This window comes from Diplotaxodon limnothrissa, linkage group LG20, assembly GCF_057381915.1.
Source record: "Diplotaxodon limnothrissa isolate DT_005_m linkage group LG20, D_limnothrissa_male_GT1.1, whole genome shotgun sequence".
Lineage (NCBI taxonomy): Eukaryota > Metazoa > Chordata > Actinopteri > Cichliformes > Cichlidae > Diplotaxodon > Diplotaxodon limnothrissa.
The window spans coordinates 11567884-11581346 of NC_140615.1; the positions used below are offsets into that span (position 1 = coordinate 11567884).

Below are 13463 nucleotides of genomic sequence, written 5' to 3' on the forward strand. Positions count from 1 at the left end.
AAAGTAGCTGCCTAGTGCTTGTTGCTAGGTAACAGTTTCAAGCTGGCGAGGACAAGTCTTGAGCTGTCTAGAAAGCGATTCCCTGAGACTTTGTCTGGGCCTCACAGATTGGATTTAAAAGATACTGTGTGATCCCCGGCTTTTCTGTAACTAACAAAATGATAACATGTCCATAAATACATTAGAGAAGACAAAACGTAATTCCATTTTGGCCAGAATCACATGTAAATTTTGTGTACTAGCCAAAGTAATTTGTCAGCACCATATGTTTAATTCACATGTACTGTATTACAACTGACTGCGTTAATACTGTTTTTTTTTTTTGTTTTTGTTTTTTTTAAAAGCAGCATGCGAAATGTATGTTGAGCATCTCGTTGCTTGTCTCCTTCAGATCAGCAAGAGTCTAGGCGGCGGAGCGAAGCGCACCATTAGCTGAGGAAAATGAGTGAACTGGATCAGTTACGCCAGGAGGCTGAGCAGCTCAAGAACCAGATCAGAGTAAGTCCTTCAGTCCCCGAAGTAACCTGCATTTGTTTTCTTTAAGTAGATTTATAAATCCAAATAACATTTGTCAGTGACCTCCAGGTTTTACACTAGTAGTGATAATAGGGGTTATGTACTTCTTGGTTTGTCCTATTAAAGTGCTTCAATACATTTTTACAGGCTTTATCACCTGTAGCAGTACTGTAATGCATATTGTCACATGATCAAAATCAATGTACCGTAAGCACCACTAACACTAGCAAACAAAAATAGCTGTGGGATGACAGTATTTCTGCATTGAGCCTCTACTACATTTTACATGACTGCTGTGGGAAAGAAGTTAAAGCTGCCTGCCAACGCTTGCTCAGGTTCCTCAGTAGCATCATTGCAGTGGGATGCCACTGAGCAGGAATCCAACTTGATTTACATTAATCTCACTTGTATTGCACCATAGTTTCTTATTATTTACTATTATTAAATGGATGTCGTCATTCCAGTGCATTTAAGATGTCAGACATTTATAGTGTAGTTAATTTTTTTTACAGAGTGCTTTAAAAGTAAGGAACCCCCAAACATGAAAGCATGCCATTTGCACATAAAATATGACGTTCTAATTTTACTGGCTGCTTTTTTCAGGATGCCAGGAAAGCGTGTGCAGATGCTACCCTGTCTCAGGTAAGCGCTATAGTTGTTATGATGTTGACTTGACATAATTTATTATTTTGAAACTTAAATGAAGACAATCGGCTTGATGTTTGGTTGGAAGGTTTTAATACTTTGACTAATACATGATGGTCTCAAGGTGACTTTCTCTCTCATCTTGATCCTTTTTTAGATCACAGCTAACATTGACCCTGTTGGCCGAATTCAGATGCGCACTAGACGGACACTGAGGGGGCATCTGGCTAAAATCTATGCCATGCACTGGGGCTCTGACTCGAGGTAATCTCATTCAACTCCATTCTGTCCATTAACTAAATATTTTATCCCATCAGCCCCAACCCCCACTGCCTAAATGCAGGAAATGGATATAAAAGCTTGCTTGGCTGTCTTTGTGCTGCTTACTTCCTCCTGAGGGTCCTCTTCAAACAGTGGCATTCCACAGTAACTCACCCCACTCTGAATCCCAAAGCAAGTCTTTTGCAGTCTGTTATATTACCATGTACTCACGGTTGTAAAATTTTAACAGTGGTGTACTGTACTGGTGCACATGCACAATATTAACACACTCATTACCATGAATGGTTATTTCAGGTGCATCACTGTATCTTGGAGTGCTTCTACTGTGCTGTGCCTGTGTTTGTGTGCACTGGGGGTGTGGTATGTGGGTAGGGAAAATACTCAAAATGGAGTCAGTCTTTGTTAAAAACAAGTGTTGAGCCTCATAGCCATGGCAGATGAAGCAATAGTCCTCACTTCAGAAAGTGTATTCCCCAGAGCTGTACACACCTCTCACCTCAGCAATCAACAAGTTAATCACTGTGGCGCTGCCGTGCGTCAGTCCACAGAGAGACCACTGCAAAGTGCTCATTCATCTCATCACCCTGCTGGTCGTCGTATAAGTAAGAAAAAAAAATCTAACACAGTGTTTTCACTGTAAGAGCTTACTATTTGTTGAATCTCAATGTTTTATCCTCAAGAGGTGTTTGTGGGATTTTACCCAATCAAAAAGATGTTTTGAGCTGCAGTCTAGGCTAGAGTTGGTTCTTCACGTGCCAGACTAGGGTGAATTTTCTACACTTTGAGAAAGAAAGCCTTCCCTTACTTTCATTTACCAGCCAATAATGTGTAATTTTTCAGCATGCAGTCCTCAGTATATTATGAATCTGTTATAAAACACCAACAGTCTGTAAGACAAAGTTTAATATAAGGAATATGATGCTAAATCCCAGAAATAGCATGAATATTTTTTTTCAAAAGCCTAAATGCATCTCAAAAATGTAAGTTTTTTTTTCTTCAAAATATTAAGGCATTAGACGTTCTTAGAATAACACCTCAGTTATTAATTTAGAGCTAATTCATCCCCGTATATTTTCTTTCTTTTTGTCAGTGCATGTGAGAACACAAAGCACTGGTTTCATGTTGAAAATAAAGTAATTTGTTAAACAACTTTAAAGTAGAAGTTTGTACTGACTTCAACAAAGCAATTTGCGTTTTTTTTATGAAATATCCTGAGTACTCAAATGTGACTAACTCGTCCCACAAGACGATCCTCAAACACATTACCTAAACACATGTTGGATCATTTTGTTGTTTTATGTAAAACATCTGTATTACCCATCTATATTAGGCTCTTTCTTATTGCTGCTCATTGCATTTTCAGACCTCCTATTGTATCATATCAGACAACCACAAAAGTGTATCTTATGAGAATGAGGTGTGGGTACATGACTGGGAAGCCATGAAAACGAAGTTGTTCATAAAGAGTACTAAAAAATTGCCAAACACGTGCACTTTGCTGCATGCGCTTGTCTGCCAGTTGACATGTACTCTGACCCGAAGAACTACGAGTTTCACAATTGGTAACTTTTAAATAGTTTCAGTGTTTTCTTTAAAAACCACGTTTTTGCCTTTGAAAATATTGGTGGCTTCTTCTCAACCCTCAGAACTCTGAGCTCCTTTCAAGTTAGGGCAAAGTCTTGTGTTGCAGTCTGCTAACACACTCAGTGTCACAGCCTGATCTGAAGCTAACATTTTTTTCCCAGATCAAATGTGGTCATTTTTAAGACCAAGAAGCTGGTAATTATTTTTTTCCTAGACTAGAATTCCCAGCACAAACCTTTCGGTCCCCGACTTATTATCTGCTGGTGTGCGTATGTGAGCATATTCCTGCCAGCACAGTAGTTAAGATTTCCATATTCCCAGCAGTCATTGGTGTGTTCACTCTTTTTCCTGGTCCTGTGTGCATTGGGACCATCACTGTGGTTACTCCTGTTGGGTTCACCCAGATAGCAGAGCAGTCACAGAGGTACTGAGGAGCTTTCTCTTGAAAGCAAAAACTGGAATATATCTCAGTGGGGTTTTTGTTTGTTTTAAAGATGCTCTTCTAAACATACTTGAAAGTATTGGTGTAATTCAGCTGCTAGATCAGTCCAGTTGGGATTAGCACCATCCATTCTGCATGTAAAATTATGTAAATGTATTTAAGACGGGTATCACAAGCTTTTTCATTTGTTTGGTTGCTTATGGATCTATTTTTATCTGTCTAGAAAATGTCTATTCACTTGCTCAACAGTGCAACACTTAGCTTCCATGATGGTTCTTGAACAAGCCCCCCCGAATCTCACCACCCACATAATTTACACAGTAAATTGAATCATGTGACCTGCATTGGTTCCTATCTTTTGTCCTGTTTGCTCACAGGAAAGTGACAGCACTGGCAACACTACTAAACATGGTTAAGTGATATCTTTCCTATTGTGTTGGCTCTGAAATGATGGCTCATTGTTACCCCTAATTCCTAAAGCGCAACAAAAATATGGATGCAATAAATTGGAAACGCCTTCAAAAAGTAAATCTAAACTGTCTAAATACCATCTGAAATGTTCTGTTCTATCACTTCAAACCCCTTAAAATAGAATAAAAATGTTCAAGTAAGACAAGCCACATCCTCGCGTACTGTGTGTTAAGCAGTGTTTTTGTATTGTGAAGGTCACGGATAAACATTTTCTGGGTAAAACTGTACTATATATACACATATGCATCACACTCTGCTAGTTCAAATTGATGACAGTCTTTCCCTTTATTAATCTCTTCTTTCTTTTCACCAGGCTTTTGGTCAGTGCTTCCCAGGATGGCAAACTCATTATTTGGGACAGCTACACCACAAACAAGGTAACTGAAACAATTTAAATGGTCAGTAATTTGGGGTGCTTTTTTAAGTTCCTGGTGTTTAACCAGTGAAATGTACAAAGAAAGACACACATCCTCTCTTACGTTGGTATGGGAGGTTTTTTTTTTCCTTGTGGTTTGATCAGTGAGCAATACATTCTAATAATATTTTAAAACTGATAACACCAAAACACTGTGAAATGATGACATGATGTCATAAAATGTCACGTAGTTGGTTAGCTTGTTCAAAAACCAGAAAGCTAAAACAAAACTTCTGTTGACCCAGAGCTAACCATCCTTTAATCTTGAGCTGTAAACACAGACGGGCAGAAGATTTTAGATGTCACCAGGACATATAAAACCCAGAAAAACACAATAAAGTGGGGCCAGGAGATCTGATGAGGTCGGGGTAGTCTAAACATAAGATGTGTACAGTCATCCTTCACCAAATTTCCAAATGAACTGTTGTCTTTTCCCTTTCATCCAAGATCAAGTCAGAATAGAAATAATGATAACTCCCAGACTTCCATTTGCAAAAGGTTAAGTTCATTGTAATACAATTCACAAGTGTTTTGTGTCAAGTAATGCTATTTATAGTGAATACTGTGCCCTTGAAATGTTAAGTTAATACTGCAGACAGACTTTGTCACATGCCTGCCCCTTCTCCCTCTCTTCCATCTGTCACTGCATACTATCTAATATTAAATCTTGCTCCTCTCCTTCAGGTCCATGCCATCCCGTTGCGCTCCTCCTGGGTGATGACGTGCGCCTATGCCCCTTCTGGGAACTATGTTGCCTGTGGTGGCCTGGACAACATCTGCTCAATCTACAACCTGAAGACCCGTGAAGGAAATGTGCGCGTAAGCCGCGAGCTGGCCGGACACACAGGTAGGCAGGATGCTTCCATTAGCTTGTACCCATTTACCCGTCAGTCCCAGGATGTTGGGAAAAGTCTCCCGTTCAGAGACACAAATCCCTCAAGGGTTATGTCAGAAAGGGCATCTGGCGTAAAAATCTGACAAGTGAAACATGTGGCCGTACCTGCTGCAGCAACCCCTTGTGAAAGAGTGCAGCCCAAAGTAGCTTTGATTTGTCAGCGTTCTGCAATCTCTGACAAGGGCAGTATAGGTCATGGCAGGACTCAAGTCACTTGATTTTTAAGACTGCATTCCTCATTTAGGTTTCAATTTGGCCCTCCGTTTGAGTAGATGGAAGTTCATATTTCTCACTTTTTTTTTCTTTTTTTTTCTTTTTTTTTTAACTTTTTGTTGCTTGGGCTTAAATATGGTTGTGAGACTGGTAGTTTCATCTTGTGAGTCTGATTCTGTCGGTGTGTGGTCATGGTAACATGCTTTTGAATATTTGGCAAGTCTTTTGTCAAAGCAAGACTTTGCAGCCATATAGGATGTAGCCATACAAGTGTGTGTATGTATGCATATATTTATACATACATACAAGTCCTTCTATAAACAACCAGTCGGTTATAAGCCATTATGTTGCTAAGGTAGCCCTTATATAATTGTGGAAGCCCAGTTATTTTTTTTCAGATCCAAAAGATACTAGTCATATTGTGCATCTGTCTTCATTGTGTCATATACCAGCTCAAGCTAATGAAAGTGTTGAGCTCTTGGGCGCGGAGCATTCATCTGATCAGTGTCACATGATGCAGGAAGTGTGTCAGCATTTTAGTTCCAGTTCCTTCGCTATTGGGAGGGGTTTATAAACTCTGCCAACTAGTAAAGGAAGAATTATGGAAGCAAGTCATGAACCAGGAGATGCCCTACAGCTTTTTCTTTTCTTTTTTTATCTGGTTGTGAATTAGTCAATTCATCTCCCCCACATCCAGCTCGCATAACATTCTCTGAGGGTGGGATGATGATTTGGGATGAGATTTCTTTCTCTGTGAATAGTATAAGGGGAGGAAACTTGTCTTATAGCTCTGCAAAATAATATATCATATTATAGTTTTTGATTCAGTTTCTTTCACTCCTCTCAGGTTACCTGTCTTGCTGTCGCTTCCTGGATGACAACCAGATTGTCACCAGCTCTGGAGACACCTCCTGGTGAGTTGGGATATTGCACCCACTGCAATCAGTTCAATCAAGTACACTTTTTTTTTTTTTCTTTTTTCTTTTAAACAGTTGGGTCAGAATTTCAACCTGTCAAGAGCTTCAATATTTTACTGGTTTCAGGGCCATCACATTGGCCTGTAAGTTCTTTAGGTTGTCTACAATATTTATGGAAATACAAGTGTTCCTAATTTCATACACTCGTGTAGTGCTTTCTGCTAGAGAGCTACTGTTTAAATACAAGGTGGCTAATTAATACATCTTTCTGGGCTAGATTCTGCTCATAGGTCAACAGTCACTCTGCAGAGTAAATGACAGTAAATCATCTTTGCGTTTTCTTGCAGTGCTCTGTGGGACATTGAGACTGGCCAGCAGACAACTACTTTTGCTGGTCACACCGGCGATGTCATGAGTCTCTCGCTGGCGCCCGACACCAGGCTGTTTGTGTCTGGAGCCTGTGATGCCTCGGCCAAGCTCTGGGATATCAGAGAAGGAATGTGCCGACAGACCTTCACTGGCCACGAGTCGGACATCAATGCCATCTGCGTAAGGATACAAACAGAAACCTTATATACTAGTCATGTCAGGGTGTCAAGTCTTAAAGCCACTCAGCAGATTACAGTCAGATCTGTCAGCAAGTCTGGGGTTCTTGAGCAAGTCGATTAAAATGACTGGATGACTTGGCTCTGTTTGTGTTGACCTTTTTGCTACGTTTAACTTTAAAGCTCTTTCTAAAAAGGCTGAGACAGAGCAATTTGAAAAAACAATTAACGCTAACTGTTGAGACTTTGTTTTAAATGAACGATCTTGATTTCATAGTACATAGTAGTACTGCAAGTAGTATTCAGTATGCTTTGCTCTAAAAGTGATGACTAGACGGACTAAAAACAGATTTGGTATGTGATATCTGCCCTTAAGTGTAAATAATTAGCTTCACTCTGAAAAATCGCACAAAAGTAAGAATACTTTAGATTCCCCTGCCCTTTGTTACAGTTCTTCCCTAATGGCAACGCATTTGCCACGGGCTCAGATGATGCTACCTGCCGGCTGTTTGACCTGCGTGCTGACCAGGAGCTGATGGTTTACTCACATGATAATATCATCTGCGGCATCACCTCTGTCGCATTCTCTAAGAGTGGCCGCCTACTGCTGGCTGGCTATGACGATTTCAACTGCAACGTCTGGGACACTTTGAAGGCCGACCGTGCAGGTAGGCACCATACGGAGCAAAAGACTGGAGCTGTGTGAATGTGATTATACTTCACTATAATTTGAAATATTCACATTATGAAGCCTTTAAGGAAAAAACAAAACCTAAAATTATTATTGCTGATGATTTGATTCACTGCTGATGCCGAGTTGCCAATATGCCATGAAGTCAATATTTCCACATGTGCTGCATTAGAGTGGCAGCACTTAAAAGGGTAAGGTCAGGACTCCTCATTCACAATATGGAGGTACCTGTTGTGGCATTGCTTCAGTTTCAGAAATATTTGCAATTAAAATTTTCTGATGTCGAGCATTATTCTATGAAAGTAGCCGGCATGCTAACAGCACTTTTGCAACTTTGCTGGTGTGGCCAGTACCTGCACAAACTTGTCAGTTGGTCTTTTACAGTTAGTTCTTGTTGAAGAGTCAGTAATCACCATTGTATTGACATATTCACCGTGTGTAGCAATAAAGTGATTTAAATAGTTTTAAGTTGTTATTATCACTAGATCAGGCTGTGTGGCAAACAGAAGATTTGTCTTGGCGTCATAAATTTTTGTAGTTTGTTGAAGTTACTGCAACTGTTAGTGAAAACACTGATAGGAGTATGTTTGTTCTTTTGTTGTGTTGCATTAAAAGTAGCATTTGTCTTACAGCTTATACAGCTGCATCTATTCTGAGGGTTTTAGTTCTGTCAACATGGCGGTGAAGCGTTCACTGTGTGGTAGTTGTCAGGGAATGATGGATATGTTCAAGCTACCAAATAACCTTATAGCCTGCAGACACTGTTGAGGAGCTGCTATAAAGGGAGACACTATCATAAGGCCGTTCTGGGGAAACTAGGAAGAGAGTGTATTAAAATGCCTATTAGAAATGACTTTGACTATTAAACCTAACACTATTGGTGCAAACCAGCATAAATGCACTACTCCTGCGCAATGCTTTACTTGTGAAGGTAGATGCTAATCTGGTCTAATTGCACTTGCACATTGTCCCTGTGAAACCTGACGAGTTTAAGCAGAGTGGGAATAAATATTTTGTAGCCAAATGTGCAACGTGTAACATGTTTGTTATTAGTGTATCATATGTCTGTATCGATGTGTATCTGCAGTCTTGGTTAAGCATGTTTGGCTTTATGTGAATACTTTGTGGAGTAATATTTCCCCATTAAAGATCTGAAGCCAAACTGTAGCCCAAGGCCAATAGTAAGCAGCTGAGAGAGGAGAATCATCCCCTGTTCGAGTAGTGAAGAGCCCCCATGGAGGCATGAATACTTGATCTATTGACTGCATACTTGATCTATTGACTGCATAGTGGGATCTATTGAGTGAGCCAACATCTTAGCAGACAATTTTTCTTTTTTTAAATATATCGATCCACTGGTGTATGGAGTATTGATTATCAGTATATTGGGTCAGCATCAGCCTTTACTAACTGGTTTATAGCCTACTCTGCACTTTATGGTTTAAAACAAGTTTCATCTTGCCCTCTTTCACCTTTTCATCATGTAATCAGTTTCCAAACCTGCATCTTTATTCTCGAGTCTATGTTAGCCTGCAGTACCCGTCAGACAGAGCAGGTTTGGTGCCTTGTCTCATCCTCTGCTGTCTTGGCAGGTGTCCTGGCCGGTCATGATAACCGGGTGAGCTGCTTGGGTGTGACTGACGATGGCATGGCAGTGGCAACAGGGTCCTGGGACAGCTTCCTCAAGATCTGGAACTAGAGTCTGAAGGTAGGTGTTAGCACCAGCGCCTCAGAGTTCATCTTTACTGCCATCTGGGGGTTTAGATTGAAACTGCAGGCACCGGCTTAAATGATTTTAGTTTTGTGCACAGTCAGTAACTTTGCAGAATAATAACGATAAAATGTTTGTTTTTTCCAGATGGCATCCGGACTCCAAAGTTGAGTGGAAGACCATTCCAACATCACGATGTTCAATTTTATTGCATATCCAATCTTTTCGAAAACACACCATGATACTGACTCCAAACACCCCCTCCAAAAAACTATCAAGGGCAAAAATTCTCTCTCTCTCTCTCTCTGTCTCCTTCTCATTTAAAAGAGCACAATTGTCTGTCACTCATTAAGCTACAAAAAAAGAAAGGAAAAAAAAAAGCTTGGGGAATTTAGTGCTTTCAGAGTGGAACTGAGGGGAAAATTGTGCATTCCTCCTACGACCATGGTCTGGTATTGTTATAACTGAAAATACAAAAACCCTACCACCGCTGCCACCACCACCATCACCAAGCGAAATGTGTCCTGCGTCCTCATTATGCACAGGTCTGAGTGAAGGTTATTACATGGCAGTGATCTAACTTTTGATAGCTTTTTGACCATGTTTATTTTTGTTTCTTTGTTTTGTTTTTCTGTTTAGTTGAAGAGGTAGATCAGTGAACTGTCAGTTAATGTTTAAAATGAGGATCAAAGCTTTTATTTCCTAGTCTTTACACATTTTTAGAGAATGTTTTTAAGTTGGGAAAAATAAAAGAATCTCCAGATCGCGTCATTTTAAATCCAGCTTTATCCCACCGGAGAACAAAGCGAGAGAATTCAGCTTCAACAGGGAGTCCTCAAAGCCACTTCTGGCCCTTCTGTATATTTAGCCCCGTAATACTTTTACTGTCTTTTGTTTGGGTTTTTTTTTTTTTTGTTTGTTTGTTTGTTTGTCCCACACCACACCCCAGTGTAGTCCACAAATCTGTTTGCACAAAAATTAAACTTTGCATATATACTGTCTAAAGGAAAAAAAGTTAATTAACCAAGCACATGCTGTTTATGATGACGAATGCTCGTTTTTAAAACGGAAAACAACAACAACAACAAAAAAAGAAACCCAAACATTTTAACCATTCTTACACCTTTTTGTCTGGCAACAATGTAGAATAAAGATTAACCCATCAGATCATAATCCACCCTGCCCCTCGTTTTGTTTTGGTTTGTTTTCTGTTCATGCCCTCCCCTCCTTATCCTTTGTTTTTCCCCTGGTTTCTGTTGCCCGTGGTTGGGACCGGTGATGTGATTTGGTCAGGTAGAGAGTACCTCCACTTTAGCCCGGTTGCAATCCGGACGTTTTCTCTTTTAACAGAGGTGCCCATTCCGTGCTTGGAAATGCAGTTACTACTCTGTGAATGACATGTTGTATAAATCAATGTTTGAAAATAATGATATTGAAACTTTTTAAGTTAAAAACGAAAAAAAATTTTTTTTGGTTGTCTGCCATGGGTGGGTTATCTCTTAGAATCGCATGCTGTAGAATTGCTTAAAAGGTGCATATGAAATTAAGTCCTTTTGATGTTTTTCTTTGAGAAAATAACCTGTTGAATATATCAATACGATGGTATTTATATTTTTCTTTTTTCCTTTTTTTTTTTTTTTCCTCTTTGTTTTTGGCTACTCCGTGCATACACGATTCAACTAAAATGTCAAAGCTATGCACTCGAGAAGCAAACCCTGCGACATTAACGGTTACTTGGTCCATACTTGGGAGGGATTCCACAAAAATTAAAGTAATGTAAGTGTTTAAATTGTACACACATGCATACGTACATTCATTCACGTAAACATACACAATCTCCAATGGAACAAAATAAAATTTTCATTCCTTCTGTAGCAAACGAAATTCCATTTACAAAGGAAAACATTTTATAACAGGTTTTTTCTGTCCTTTAATAAAAAAAAAAACGGGAAAAAAAAATCTTGCAGCATCTGAATGGCAGAAGTTTCTGTTGTTCCCTTCTTGTAAACAAACGCTCTTTCTTTAGCAGTAGTGACATTTTTTCCATTCTGTTTTTTTCTCTGCGACATTCTGTACAAAAAAAATGTGCTGTAATTGTGCGTTAGGCCTGGAGTTGGCAAAAAATAAAACAAAATAAAAAAAATATTACAAATTAATTAAATTCCCTTTCCTTTTTCTCTCTTTCTCTATCAAATAACTGTAGAGCTCTGCACCCCCACTGTTCCCTTTTCACCTTTTGTATTTAATTTTAAAGTCAGTCAGTGTACAACCGAAAGCTGGATGCAAGATAGAAACTATATTAAAATGTACTGTTATTTAAGATGTAATAAAAAGCAGTTTGAGATGACCTACTGTGTTGAGTGTGATTCACTTAGAGCATTTCCCACTGAAGCTAGAATGTTGCAGACTGTTTGGTTTCCTTGTAATTATGTTCAAGTCAATAAACAATTTCTTATCCACTGTTGAATCAGCCTGCCTCTTCTGTACAGTCATTAACGCACTCACTTAACTCTTTTTGTTCATCAGCACTTACAATGAGTGTAAAGGCACCTTCTTGTAGTGCCACTCTGAGTGTGAAGACTAAAAATGAAATTGCAGACTGACTTCCCAGCTTGAGTAACAGCAGCATACGTGTCCACGCTTGCTGAAAACATCAGCGTAATTATACACGCCGATCTTAACTGGCGTGCCTTGCTAAAGAGCATTTCCCTCAGTGTTAGCAGTTTGCATATTGCTTACTCGGTATATTCTCACACTTGCTGATCCCTGCTTCACCGATGGATGATCAGAGTCCTTTCTAATGATGTACATGCTTTGGTAATAATCCTTGATGTTTACTGCCCTCTACTGGGCAGACATCTGAAATACAAATACAGATTATTTTGTGTGGATGTGGCAGAGAATGCATGACCATGAGCAAGTAGCTTTCCTTCTAGATGGTCAGCACATCTGTAACAACTCCAAAGAAATTACCAAGTCTGGTCTTTCTGATGACATGTAGAACTTGATAAACAAGTGGCAAAAATAAAGATAAAAAAACCACTACATCAAAATGTACTGATTCAGCCTCTTGGGTAAAATCACTTTTTTTAAGAGCTTTGTTTTTTCAAATTCGCTGTATTTCCTGTTACTAGAGTCGTGGGAGGAGGGGGGGGATCTAAAATCGGAAGTAGTGGCTCAGGGTGGGGGAAAAAAATCACACCCCACAATAATTTCTGTTGTAATCTCCAGCATTTTCTTTGTGTACAGGCTGTGATCAGCTGAAGTGTGTTGCTGCTGAGGTTTACTGCTCTTTGTGGATTTACACAGCTGAATTAAAGCAAATGTTTCACAAGCTGTCTTGGCTGATTTCCATGGTATACTGTTTATACTGTCTTTTTACTACACAGCACACAGTTGGTATAAAGATTCAGTAAATGAATCGAAGCTTAATCGCTTACATCTAAATTCATCTCTGCTACACTTGATGTACCCTTGATGTAATCTCTGACCATGAACACTACAGTCACTGTGGTGTTAAGTCCAAAGCAGTGCTTTACTTTAAATTCACCACAGTACAGCGAGCCAACCTCTTTATATGCACTAAGCTGCTCAGTCTTCGAATAACACACAGTAGGCTATACACCATAACTTACCATCATATACGGACCCAATATGTGATTAAAATGATGATCTTTAAATCTGGTGTCACTGAGCAGTTCTTACCTTTAAATCTAACGTTTCTTCTGCCTCCCATCCTGTCTTTCTTATCTTTCTCCATCTCTGAGGTTTCTTTGCTTCTTTCTTTTCGCTCCCTGGGAAATGCAGCAGCTGAACCTTTAGCTGGCAACACACCGTGAGTCAAACTGCATACAAACGGCTTGTGTGTGTGCTGATATCTGTCCAGCTGTTAGAAATGTTGCATTTGAAATGACCTGCTGCAGCATGTGTCTCTGTAGTGCAAACTAGATCCTGAAGTACAACACAGGCTCCACTTTAGCCACTGGTAAGTATAGTGCTGTGAATGATGCATAAATAATATGTTGTTGTTTTTTGTATTTTATCTCTGCATATGTGATAAGCTCCGGTGATGGCTACACCAACAGCATTGTCTTTTCTGTGTTATTGTTCCCTCCATTTAGGCTCAATGATGTTTG

At 39.5% G+C, this 13463-nt stretch overlaps 1 protein-coding gene across 1 annotated transcript in view; it reads left to right on the plus strand.

Annotated features, from left to right (window-relative positions):
• Positions 1–11781, plus strand: part of gnb1a (guanine nucleotide binding protein (G protein), beta polypeptide 1a) — a 32825-nt gene extending 21044 nt beyond the window's left edge. Inside the window, exons 2-11 of the mRNA XM_085345516.1 lie at positions 392–498; positions 1120–1158; positions 1319–1425; positions 4254–4317; positions 5040–5202; positions 6311–6377; positions 6728–6929; positions 7377–7593; positions 9209–9324; positions 9475–11781. Coding sequence (XP_085201642.1) covers positions 442–498; positions 1120–1158; positions 1319–1425; positions 4254–4317; positions 5040–5202; positions 6311–6377; positions 6728–6929; positions 7377–7593; positions 9209–9315 — 1023 coding nt within the window. The 5' untranslated portion in view covers positions 392–441 and the 3' untranslated portion in view covers positions 9316–9324; positions 9475–11781. The remainder of the gene's footprint in view (positions 1–391; positions 499–1119; positions 1159–1318; positions 1426–4253; positions 4318–5039; positions 5203–6310; positions 6378–6727; positions 6930–7376; positions 7594–9208; positions 9325–9474) is intronic.
• Positions 11782–13463: the final 1682 nt, after the last annotated feature.